This window comes from Silurus meridionalis, chromosome 4 (genome assembly GCF_014805685.1).
Source record: "Silurus meridionalis isolate SWU-2019-XX chromosome 4, ASM1480568v1, whole genome shotgun sequence".
NCBI classification, from domain to species: Eukaryota; Metazoa; Chordata; class Actinopteri; order Siluriformes; family Siluridae; genus Silurus; species Silurus meridionalis.
Genome location: NC_060887.1, coordinates 15220026 through 15232614, shown reverse-complemented (window position 1 = coordinate 15232614; position 12589 = coordinate 15220026). Strand labels below are relative to the sequence as shown.

The 12589-nt window shown below is 40.1% G+C and overlaps 1 protein-coding gene across 1 annotated transcript in view; it reads left to right on the top strand.

The window, feature by feature from the left end:
* The window catches only part of cdkal1 (CDK5 regulatory subunit associated protein 1-like 1), a 217455-nt gene that overhangs the window by 159215 nt on the left and 45651 nt on the right, over window positions 1-12589 (top strand). The window contains exon 11 of the mRNA XM_046846802.1: window positions 12331-12511. Coding sequence (XP_046702758.1) covers window positions 12331-12511 — 181 coding nt within the window. The remainder of the gene's footprint in view (window positions 1-12330; window positions 12512-12589) is intronic.

Sequence of the window (12589 nt, the reverse complement as noted above, 5' to 3'; positions counted from 1 at the left end):
TAACCAACACTAATACTAATCTGCTTATCTGTGAAGGTGAGGTGTTAGCGCCGTGTTTGTGTGTGTTTCAGGGAGACGCTCATGAGCAAGCAGATCAGAATCACGTCCGTTAGTTATTAAAACAAACAAAAGGTGTACAGCTCATGGTAAGTTTGAAATAAGAACAAGCTTATCTAGCTAGTCTATCTTCAGGAGACAAAAACACTCTTTAGAGTAAAACATTCCTCTAAAAAGTTTTCTGAAGACCATAGTGTTCTAAAATGTTTAGATTGATAAATCAGCTTTCTTAACCTAAAGCTTTTCCTCTTGCAGATTCTCAAAACTCCACCACATGTACTTTATTTTCAGAAGCATCACCTACATATCTGCAGTAACAGTGTGTGCGTGCGTGTGTGTGTGTGTGTGTATGTATGTATATATATATATATATATATATATATATATATATATATATATATATATATATATATATATATATATATATATACACACACACACACACACGCACGCATTATAAAATTGCTAAATATATATTATATATAAAAATTGCTAAATATTATTTACCAAAAATTGGTAAATGTCTGTTTTATGTCTGAGTTTAATGTTAATGATGGTGCGTTATTTCGGATGTGTGTTAATACCTGAACAGTGCGGTACAATATTTGATTATAGTGGTTATACATTGACTTTTTAAAGACCCAACGAATAAGCACTTAGTGTGTGTGTGTGTGTGTGTGTGTGTGTGTGTGTGTGTGTGTGTGTGTGTGTGTGTGTGTGGATCAAAGTCCTGTTTTACACTCACCAGCGGCTCATGTTTTGTTTTGAGTTTTTTTGCATGCACTAATAAAGGGTGTCTAACCAGGACAACTTGTGCGCGGGAAACCGAGTACTTGGAGGGAAAGAGGGCGGGAAAGATGAGATGCCACACTGTTACACAACACCTCCCAGAGACACGTTCACTTTAGAGCATACACACACACACTATTGCTCGTTTTCACACACATTTTGGCGTTCATGATTCTAATTTCCATAATTTAAAAAAGTTTTATAGTATCTAATAGTGCAAATAAAAGAGGTGTGGCTTCAGTACCTTCAGGTACAGTACAATGAAGGATTTATGTCCTCTGTTTTTTGGTTTTCAGGGAAGTAGGTGTGTTTTTTGTGCATTCCTCTCAGTAAAGGAGATGTGGCTTCTTTACCTTGCAGTTTTCCTAAAGAAAACATTGCACTGTTTCTGCTCCTTCACAGAAAAAAAGGAAGGCTTTAGGAAGCAGAATCTTTTTGTATGCGAGTCCCAAAAGGTGTGGCCTTCCAATTGTCAAAGCTAAAAGCTTGTTTTCCGAAAACTGAACTGCATCACAATGACTCCAACTCATATCGAGTTCAGTCGTCTGCTAGATTTTATACAGTGGCTCACTGATCACATAAGAAGCACCAACTGGTAAATGTAGAAAAGAAGTCAAAATAATAAATAAATAAAAAAAACAAGAGTTATTGAAGTATGATGCATTACAATTCCGGTTGGAATTCCGAAGCTCCGAGTTTATTTCTCTTCACCCGGTTGAGTGGTGAAAGCGAACACTTGCTGGATTCCTATGGCGCCACATAAGGCCCCACGGGTTCGCCTGGTAATCAGGTTTTCTAATCAGAGCAGCGAGCTCCCTCGGCCTGTGATCACGCGGGCAGCTTTTGTTGGCCGTAATGAGAAATAAATCATTCAGTTTAATCTGCGAAACGCTCTGCTTATGACTTTTTAAGTCAGTTTGACGACGAGAGAGAGAGAGAGAGATGCTAAGATGAAGTGAGAGTAAAGAGATTCATTGCGTGCAGCTCTAATCGAGGATGTAGATTTTCTTTCTGAAGCCCTACATCTCAGAGGAAGCACGTCGTCTACATATTTAAGACTCAATCAAAGCGCTGGAAGTGTTCGACTCAATGTACAGAAGATGAATTCATGCGGGGGGTTTTCCCCCCCCTATTAAACTGAGGGAAATTTAAATAAAAAAATATATTTGATCTTTTTTTTTCTCTCATCACTTTGATGAAATTCTTGCCCTCGATTTTTTTTTTTTTTTATATTTTTTTTATTTTATTATTGCCATCATGTGAGGAAAAAGCTGCAGGTTTTCTCCTCTGAGCTGTGTGAGGAATTCGAAAAGAAATATACAGTAATGGGAGACATTTGGATCACTCGTACAGCATGTGACTTTCCACTTTGAAGTCGATCTGGCGGCAAAGAGCTGTGACCGGTGGGAAAAAAATAAACATCCCACCGTCCATCACCATTTTAACTTCCTCTTCACACTCTAAAAGCCAAATGTATACAAATGTACTTTCTTTTTCTCAAGATTTACTCCTTTTATCTTGGGAAAATAAGCATGTTATTCTAAGAGCTAGAGTTTTATTATTATCTATTTAATTCTTTTTTTTTTATTAACTAAATTGAATGCTGTAACACTTTTGTGATATTTACAACAAAAATGTTTCAGGCTTTGGCATAAGAGAAATAAAACTCCAGCAAAACACACACACACACACACATTTTTAATGTTAAACAAATTAGTTTGACTTTCTTATTAAGTCGCTAGAAGTTGTCTAACTGAAGATATATGAATGTTTCAGTTAACTGAGCTTCTTGTTTAAACGTGGTTCTGGACTTTTACGGACCCGGGTCATGCAATGTAAGATTCCACTCATGCAAGTCATTACATCGTTGTGGGTTTTATAAAATTAAAACGAAGCCCAGAGGACTCCTGATTTTTCCATTTAGCTGCTCGTACGGCTCCATGATGGAGGCCTGATGGTCAGCAGCTCAGCTAATTGAAAGCTAATGGAACGTTCCAGCCAGGTCGTACCATTCTGAGACTGTAATTGTGTCAGGGCTGAGACTAATGGAGCGTGTGCTGAGAGAATGAAAGCAAAGCTTCATAGCTTTTTATAAGGCTGTCAGCTTTAGTGATTACGGGGTGTCTGTGATGGGTTCAGGGAGATGGTCTCTGACACACAGCTTGAACAGGCCGGACAGAACCGACACAGAGCTGGAACACGGGCTGTCTGTACTGGCATGGAGTCAGGACTGACCCGATAACCACATAGAACAGACACAGCTGATTGTGTGACATCAGAGTGGTCAGGCTCAGCAGGACGCTCACCAGACAAAAATCACACACACACTCCTCCATTGTGTAAAGCAGGTAATGTGTCTCTACAGCTCAACGTACTGCTTTAATTAGCAGTGAGTGTCCTGCATTGGAGGAAGGAAAGAAACGTGTTCACACAAATTGAGCCTCCACACCAATTGGAGTGTTTTTGAGGGGTCACTGGGTGCATTAGCTTTTGCTTTCTTTCTCACTCGTCCTTAGATTTCAGATAGTCCAACCATTTCCATAGGTTCACTCTTATACACACACACACACACACACAAAACCACACAAATGTATAGGAAGAGAGATGTAATTTAAAGACATCTGCTCAAATATGTGTCTGACTCCATGACAGCAATTTGATCCATAAAGTCCACAGCAGATGTGTTTTGTGAGTGGGGGGGTGTGTGTGTGGGTGGGTGTGTGTGTGTGCGCAGGCACAGGCATAATTACTCTATCTCTTTTTTTTTTTTTTTTTGCAGTATATTCTGATGTAATGATTATATGTATTTGTCTGTCTGTATTTTTATGATTGTCTATTTTCTCTCTGTGTACTTGTCTGTGTTCAATATACCTGTCTGCCTGTCCATATATCTCGTCTTCCTGTCTGTGACAGTCTTTATCCATGTCTTTATCTTTCTGGCTGCTCGTATCCGTGCATTTGCATTTCTGCATGCGTCTTCAAGTCTGACTGTTTCTCTATATTTGTCGATTTGTCCCTCTGCCTATATCTCTAGACGTCTATTGATCTGTCAATCTATTTGTCTGCCTTTATCTCTGTCTGGCTGTGTTTTGGTCTGTATAATGGGTGTTTAAATCTGTCTGTGTGTCAGTCATTCTGTATGGCTCATTCTCTATCAGCTATCTATCCATCTGTATACATACACTATATGGACAAAAGTGTGTGGAGAATTCACCCTAAAAATTATCCATCCATCTATCCATCTATCCATCTATCCATCTATCTATCTATCTATCTATCTATCTATCTATCTATCTATCTATCTATCTATCTATCTATCTATCTATCTAGTTGCTCTTCTGCTACAATATTCCACTACATTTTGAGTTCAATAGGGTTCAGATCAGAGCTCTGTAGCAGCAAGATCTTCCACTCCAACAAAGCATAACAGGGGCATTGTCCTGCTGGAACAGGTTTGTGTCTCCTAGTTCAAGTGAAGGGAAAATGTAATTCTACTGCATTTAAAGACATCATATGCAATTGTGTGCCCCCAACTTTGTGCTAACAGTTTGGGAACTACACATGGCTGGGAATCCTAGTACTTTTAACCATATAGTGGATTATCTGTTCTAAATCTGTCTGTCTTATAAATGTGATCATGTGATTTATAAATTGTCATTATTCCTCATTGTCATTTGTCAGTAAACTGTAGCCCAGTGTTCTTAGCACTCAAAGAGCTCAGGCTGAAGTGTCTGTGAGTCACCAGTGGAAACGCGTAAGCATCCGATTAATATCCTGTGCCTACAGATATGACATTCTGTTTTTCTTCTCCCATCTCTCTCACTCTCTCTCTTTCTCTGTCTGGTGTCTTTTGCTGACATGACGAATTCTTTTAAACGGTGCTGAAATAAACAACCACCCCCAGCCAAATAACTTGCCTGTTGCCTAAAATTCTTTCCGAAGACATGTTTTGTGTACCATTTCCGCAGTGGTTGTAAAATTATATATATATTTTTTAGACCTGTTTATTTGACACACTGCGTACATTTAAATATTTGGTTGGTTCCTTTTCCATGGTTGATGGGATTCTAACATAAAAATGGATTTAAAAAAACAGAATGACTGAGGCCTGGCCTTATTTTAATAAATGTCCAATAATAAAGGTACGTTAATACAACAGACGTTGTCAAAAAAAACATTACATTATCAGTGCCCTCAAAACCACCCCTGGGTGTTATATTAACGTCCCTTATCATCCCCGTTTGCGGCGTCGGATGTGATAGGTGTACTTAACCAGGCATTGGATCAATTCACTGCCAGTTCGAGGTCAATAAATATCCATATCATAGGATCTCCCTGTTCCTCCCATCCTCGAAAGACCTGGAGTTAATCTCTTCATGGCATTTGATACCTCATTAATGCTCGGGGTAGAACAGCGGGAGTGACGCACACTAACCGCCATATTGAGTATAGCGTGGGTGGAATGTTACACGCTGAATATTTGTTTTTGGAAAGGTAAAGGCGAACTTTTCAGGCCGCGGTTTGTGCTCAAGGGTTTGTTTTCAATGTCGCCAAACTATTAAAATCCACATCGCTATTGATTTGTAAAATAATTGCATGCAATTTATCTAAAACAAAAATTGATTTGAGCGGGAATAACGACAGGCTTTTAAAGGAACGAGCGTTTGTAGCTGCTATAATGTAAGTTAAAACAGGAATTAACAGGAACAGGAATAAAACTTTCTTTTAAACATAATGTTCATCTTTCTCTTCAACACCTCTATGCAAATCCCATTACGAGCTTGGCTGTTCTTGCATAGATGATGGATTATCGATCCTTTCAACTAGTAGTAGTTTACTTTGAGGAATGTTCAAACCCTGCTTTAGGAAAGTCAGGAGAGACTCTGGTGAAAACCCTGTAGCTGTTGTCACAGGACAACTGTCACAAGATGTTCGTTGGCTCCGAGTTTTGTTTTAATTGCTGTGCATACTTAACGAGTCTGAACTGACAGAAGCACACAAATTTAGTGCAAGTTTTAGCATGTTCTACAAGTTACCGCCACTTGGGCACAAGAGAAAAAGGCTTCACAGTTGGCTCGAGCGTGTTAATTGCCTCCTTCACCACAAGTCATCGTGGCATGCCACTTGTCACCCTGTTTTTGCGACGCCTGAAACGAGCCTTGAGCGAATTCATTACCGACTTTCAAAATGGAAAAAAGACAAAAAAAAAAAAACACCTCGCACTCAGGAAAAAAGCTGTTGAGAGAAAGAGAGAGACTCTGGAGTAACAGATACTCTTGGAAGGTAATAAGGTGTCAACGCTCCTCAAAGTGAAGCGGTGCATCTCAGGGAGTGCGGCCCTCCACACGAGAGACTTCTGTCTGATAGAAAATACCATCAAGGCCAGTAATTATGTCCTCTGAGATAAGAACGAACCTCTCGTTGGCACCAGGGCACATCAGTGTCTGTAAAAAGATACTAACCCTTTACATCATTATGTTTTATTAGTGCCATTGTCTCCATCCAAAAAAAACTGACCTGAAACTGGGGAACCAGTGAAATCAGAGAATGGGGCTGGGGTTATTTCAGTGTTCGTAAAATAGGAAGTTGGTGAAAATCAAAGTGAAACAGATGCTTTAGTGGGAACTATAACTGATATCTTAGCCAGTATAGCTCATGTACAGGATTTTGTTCTGTACTGTTTCTCACCCATGCTCAATTATAGCTTGTTCCTGAAGGATTTAAATGTTAAGTCCATCAAAATGACTGTTTATATATGAAGGTTATTTTGTCACATATACATTACAGCACAAGGAAATTCTTTCTCTACATATCCCAGTATGTTAGGAAGCTGGGGACGGAGTGCAGGGTCAGCCAGAATAGAGCACCCCAGAGCACAGAGGGTTAAGGGGCTTGCTCAAGGGCCTAAGATTGGGATCTTGGTGATACTGGGGCTTGAACCCCCGACCAGCCGATCTGCAACCCAGAGTTTTAACCACTGAGCTTCTTATTTATATATAGGAACAGATCGGCCTGAACAGGACTAATTTTAAATATCAGAGTCAGTTTTGGATTCTATTGTTACAGAAATTCTTATAGGTCTCCATCCACAAATACATTTCTGTTCAGAGCTTCAAATGTTCACCAACCATTGCCTTGACTCCTGCCATCTCCAAACCCTCGTTTCTCGACCTGTCTCCACCCACAGCTTATGCGCATCCGTCACGTTGACACTCACCTCCTGTGACTCACACCCTGCCTTCATTGCTCACAGATCCTTTCAAATAATTTGATTCAGGCAAAGATGTTTTTCTCATAAGCTTTTTTTTTTCTAACCTACACTTGCGAATGTAATTCTCAGCTTGCCTAGTTCTATTAGATTTTAATTAAAAGGATTTAGGCTCAGCTGGGAATCCGTCTCGAGCAAATTTAGGTGCAGGTAGGTATAAAGTGTAAATGGGAATGAGAGATTTGGGTTCACTTGCAAATGCAATAGCTTATAAATCCTGTTTTGTCACAGCTCATGATTAAAAGGAAATTGTTTTTTTTTTGTTGTTGTTGTTTTTTTGTTTTTTTTTTGCAGAGGGTTGTGACCCTCTTTGTATATCTCCTGACCTTCACACATTTTGCATATTTTGCTGTAATCCCCCCGCAGGTGAACCAATTGATAAATTCATCTTGAAGCTCCACCCTCTACTCACCTTACATTAGTAGTGAAGTTTGGGCTGGTACTCATGTGTTGACATTTTTCTGCTTGAAGTGAATGGAGAATGTTTTGAGTTCACGTCTGGTGCATTTGGTGGGGTTTCACATATAAAGGATTCCCATGTGTATTCATAAAGCTCTGCACTCAGGATCTACACTGGCCTATAAAAGGACTCGCAGGAGGTGCATCCATACTATAACTATTTACTTTTAACGCACCTTAAGGCTGTATCCCTGGTCCTGGAGGTTTTGTTTCTCTTTCACGTCCTTTTAAATATATTTCAAACTTGCATATTCTGATTTTGATGGAAGATGACGGAAAAGAAGGATCACTTGCTTGGGAGTTTTCAAACTTATCAGTTTGTATTAGCTGGAATCAGGGAATGCTTATTCTGTAAAAGAGACAATACAGCGTAATCTTTCTAAACTCTAAAATTACTGACACAACCAATTCGGACAGGAGCAAAATCCTCTTTAGAAAGATACCTGTGACCCACTCTGCTTTTTTCCCTGGACCACACATTTTCGAAAGGTTGTCAGGGCCGAATGCTGAAGGAGCAAACAAGCTTAAATGATCAAGAGAAGCGTGAAAGCTGTTGAAACTCATCTCCGGACCATTGATTGGTTGCAGCGAGCTGCTTCTCATCTGTGAGCCCCAAGCCCACTTGAATTATTCACTCCATTCCTCAGTCTTGCATTGTGTTCCTGGTGAGCAAGATTGATCCCATGCAAAACTGTTCAATGCATGATGCTTTCAGGCAAGTCACCCCTTTCCATCAATCCTCATTCCAGAGAACATGGTAGAGAGTTTGAGTCGGCTTCCCACCAGGGATGCCCCAGCTGGAGTTCATTAGCAGGTGAAATAGAGCTGCTCACCCATCTTTCTTGTTATGTGTTCTTTCGTGCTCCTCTTCTCCTCTGGAGCACTATCAATAACACTGTGAGAGGACAGCATGGTGTTTTTTCACAACTTTGGTGCACGGAAAGGAAGATGACTTCTTGGAATGAGGCAGGTGTCCTGGTGGACTCTGTGGCTGGACATCACATGTTCCAGAGGCCCAGGGGACTGAGTGGCATTTATATTCCAGACCATTCAACGTCTCAGTTTTGCTTCTTCCTTGCTAAGGTGTAACTGGATCCGCTAGCATCAACAAAAGCCAAGCAGTGTATACAGCGTTGTTGACATATGGAGCAGGAACTGACTGGTATACCTGGGATGCACTCCGTGCGACACTCAGAGCAGCTTGAACATTACCTCTCCACTAGGAACGAATCTTCGAGGATCCTTCGCTTTTTACTTGCTGGCTGAGCAGAGTTTCTGGTCACACACAAAAAGAGAATTTGTCAAGACTGTCATTCACTGCAGCAGACTTTTGGATAAACGTGAACCACAAACATATCTAGATCAGCCTTGGGAATTCTCAACACACATCACAAATTGCATATGCTAAATGATTAACATGGTAGCTTGTGACTAACACCTTGAAGCTGATTGTTTTTCCGTACGTGTTTTATTTCAACAATTAGATTTTATTTTTAGCTGCTTATTACAAATTTAAGAATGCAACTTAATTTGGTATTATCTTGTAGGTTCTTCTCATTTATTCTTTAGAAGCTAAAGCAGTAACAGTTTTACCAAGACTGACTCTGGAGACTCCTTTCATGCATGTTACAAACAAAAATCCCCTCAGTGATTTTCACTATACCAATGATATATGTATTTCTTTTATTCTGTTTGTGTGGAGCTTCATTAACAATATATATTACGTGGTAATGTAGTGTGCAAGCTGCTGTTAGGGTTTGTAGATATCTTAAGAAAAGGTTTTATCAGACACCACATGCACTTGGAAGGTTTGGGTTGTAGTTATAAGTAAGCATGGACAGAGTGAGAGGAAGGCAGGAGAGAAGAGATGCTTCATAATAACATTTAAACTAGCAGTATTATGGTGCATCCAAGAGCCATGCAATCATGGCTGACAAGCCAGCGGTGCATTAAAGAGTCTTCCATCTGCCAGACCGGAGGAGATGAGCTGCCAGGTCTATCATTTTTTATTAGCACTTTTTTCTCCCACCTTTTCTTCAATCCTTTCTTCACAAGGGGCCTGAAGAGGTGGAGAGGAGGTAATGGATTCGAGCGAGAGAGCTTGGCTTGCCTTCATTCTCTATCGTATTCTCTCCTTTTTTTTTTTTCTTTTTCTTTTTTTTTTTTTTTGCACTGCTCCATGATGAGCTATAGATTCCTTCCCCCTTGAGAGAGAGCGAGACACAGAACACGGATGCACCTTGTGTTCTCTGATGCACTGATTTATCCGGTCATCATCCTGGGACTTTCTATGTTTGGAGTTTTTTTTTTCTGAGCTCATTTGCTAGCGGAGTTCCTCAGATTCCTTAAAAAAACAAAAATAAAATTCTAACCATCACCAATTTTTCCACACAACATAAGGTGCAAAGTCCATTTCACTCCAGTTGACTACTGCCTTGCACGCCAGCCTCGTCACTCCACACCCTCATGACTTGTTCTACACTAATATGAAAACTGGTATTGGATATTCTGCTCCATTATCCGGTGTATTCCCATTATCACCAGAGGCTAACGTCCTAGCATAGCCAGTCTTAGTCTTGGAACTCAATCTAACGAGGCACAGTGAATATTATCCATCCAGCACTGAGTCTCTGTGGACAGCTTGCCACACTAATTGGTCTCAGGACATTGCCACATGCCTCATTGTGTTTCGAAATAGCACAACCTTTAAGAAGTGTTTGCCGAGTGGCGCTGGCCACACTTAGTCAAACGGCGATCACTAGTGGCATGTGCATTAGTTTGTGCCAAAACCCCTTCCGCCCATTTCCTCCTCTATTCGGAGCACCTTTAAAATAATTGTTGCGATTTAAACACACAGCTCAGATTGTGTGTGCGTGTATGAATCTGGAGGAGCCTTGATTTTCCATGTTTTTTAACAAACTTCTCAATAGATGTCCAATTCCATTTTCAAGCTCAGTCAGCATTCCATTGCACCTTTTTTATTTAATAATCTTTTATACTTTAATAGTGGCTGCAATGACCATAAGCAGTGGAGATCTGAGTGTTCGAACAATAGAACTGTAGACCAGTCTCTCCAGTTACCGTCAGGACTTTTTTTTTTTTTTTTTCGACCAATTGAAAACAAAACCCCTCCCAGATTAAAGAGGTCAAGGATTCCTGACTGCCCGAAGACTCTCTCGAATATGAATGATGCCTGAAAAAGGCGGATTTATCAATAGGTCAAAGGTTATCTGCGGGGAAACATGCAGCTAAGACTAACATGATTATGAATGAGCGGACGACTGTGCCGTCGATAGGAATGTATCCAAGCATACATGCAGACCGGAAATGCCTGGTTCTGTGATTTCATTTCTTAAGCATACTAATAGATTTAACTATACTTAAATTATTACAATTTAGAGTTATTACAACATTCTCAGGAAAGGGTTTCACCAGGGTTTTTTTGAATGGATGAGACTACTAGATAACTGGATACTATTGTAACAGGGTGCAGTCTGTCCAACATTCTTATTATTTCCATCTTGAAACAGCAGGAGACCGTCCAGCTAGTTATAATTAAAACGGCTTTCTACTAGCTTCGTTGTCAAATTAGATTAGCATCTATCTATAGTTATTTATTTAGCTTTAACCATTTTTATACACATTTATTTAGAGTTTATATAGAACAGAACATGTTGAATCCGGGGTCGTAATATTTTCTTAAAAAGTGTTTGGGAATTACCCTAAACAATCCTTTGGATTTTAAAAATGTTTCCATTTGCATAGAATTAAGAAAGTCTTTTTTCTGATATTGCTGAAATCGAGGGCTCCTTGTCTCATACTTGCAAAGAAAACGAAAGATTGCTTGCCAAACTTAGAGCTTGGGGTTAGAGATGTGGGGGGTTTTTTTCGTTGTTTTTTTTGTTGATTAACAACAAATCAGGAAGTCTGATGTTAAACAGTTCCAGTGTTTTTCCCAGTTCTACAGGCATGCTTGCATAAAATGTAAATGTAGCTCACAAGGCCACGACATTTCTCTCTCGCGGAGACACCGAGCGCTGTCGATGAGCTAATAAATGCTTAAAGGGCGCAGACGCATTGACTGCTGGCTGACTTTTCTCCCGTAGCATAAATTACTCTTGGTCTCTGTTGATCAGACCTCTCTGAGCGAGCCTCCGAGTTGTTTTTCTTTCCTGTAGGTCGATGATCGATAATAATAGGATATATGCGAAAGGAAATCGATGAACCGATTCCTCAGCAGAAAGCCTAATTTAATCAGTGTGTGCGTATGCAGCCAGTCGATGGGTGTCGAGGCTGTAATAAGGTTCTAGAGTGGAGAACGGTCCCACTGAGACCCTGCTTGCAGGGGTGGAATATATCCTCTGCTCCTTCTTTCATACAGTTTTATATGTTCAATTTGTGCTACGCCGATGACCTGAGGGTATACGAGCCTCCGGTTGATAGCGCATTTTTTTGATTGAGGAAATGTCGTAGAGTTTGCCTAGAAGAGATTCTAGTAAAATAAAGAGTGAGAGAAAACCTCATCTAATCGTGGATGTTTCCTTTTATTTAAATTGCAGGATTGAATTTTTGTTTAAATACTGATTATCGAGTAATCGGATTATTTTCCTAGTGTTTTATTCCTCTCATACCGCAGAACTACAATTCACACCATATGATTTTTTTTATTTTTTATTTTTTTATCCAGATCTTGTTTCCTACTGTATCCCTCCTGGAGTTGTTATTTTTGTAACAGTTTTTGGTTCCGTTTCTCACAGGGTTCCAGGCATTACCATCGCCACTGACATCATTTGTGGCTTTCCGGGAGAGACGGACGACGACTTCAAGCTGACGATGGAACTGGTGAGAAAGTACCGCTTCCCAAGCCTTTTCATCAACCAGTTCTACCCACGACCCGGAACTCCCGCAGCCAAGATGGAGCAGGTCCCGGCTCATGTGGTGAGTGTTTGTGTGTGGGTTCTGAAGTGTGTTTTCTCTTTTCTGGCTTTGTTGTTTTAAATCTGGAAATGCTCACCA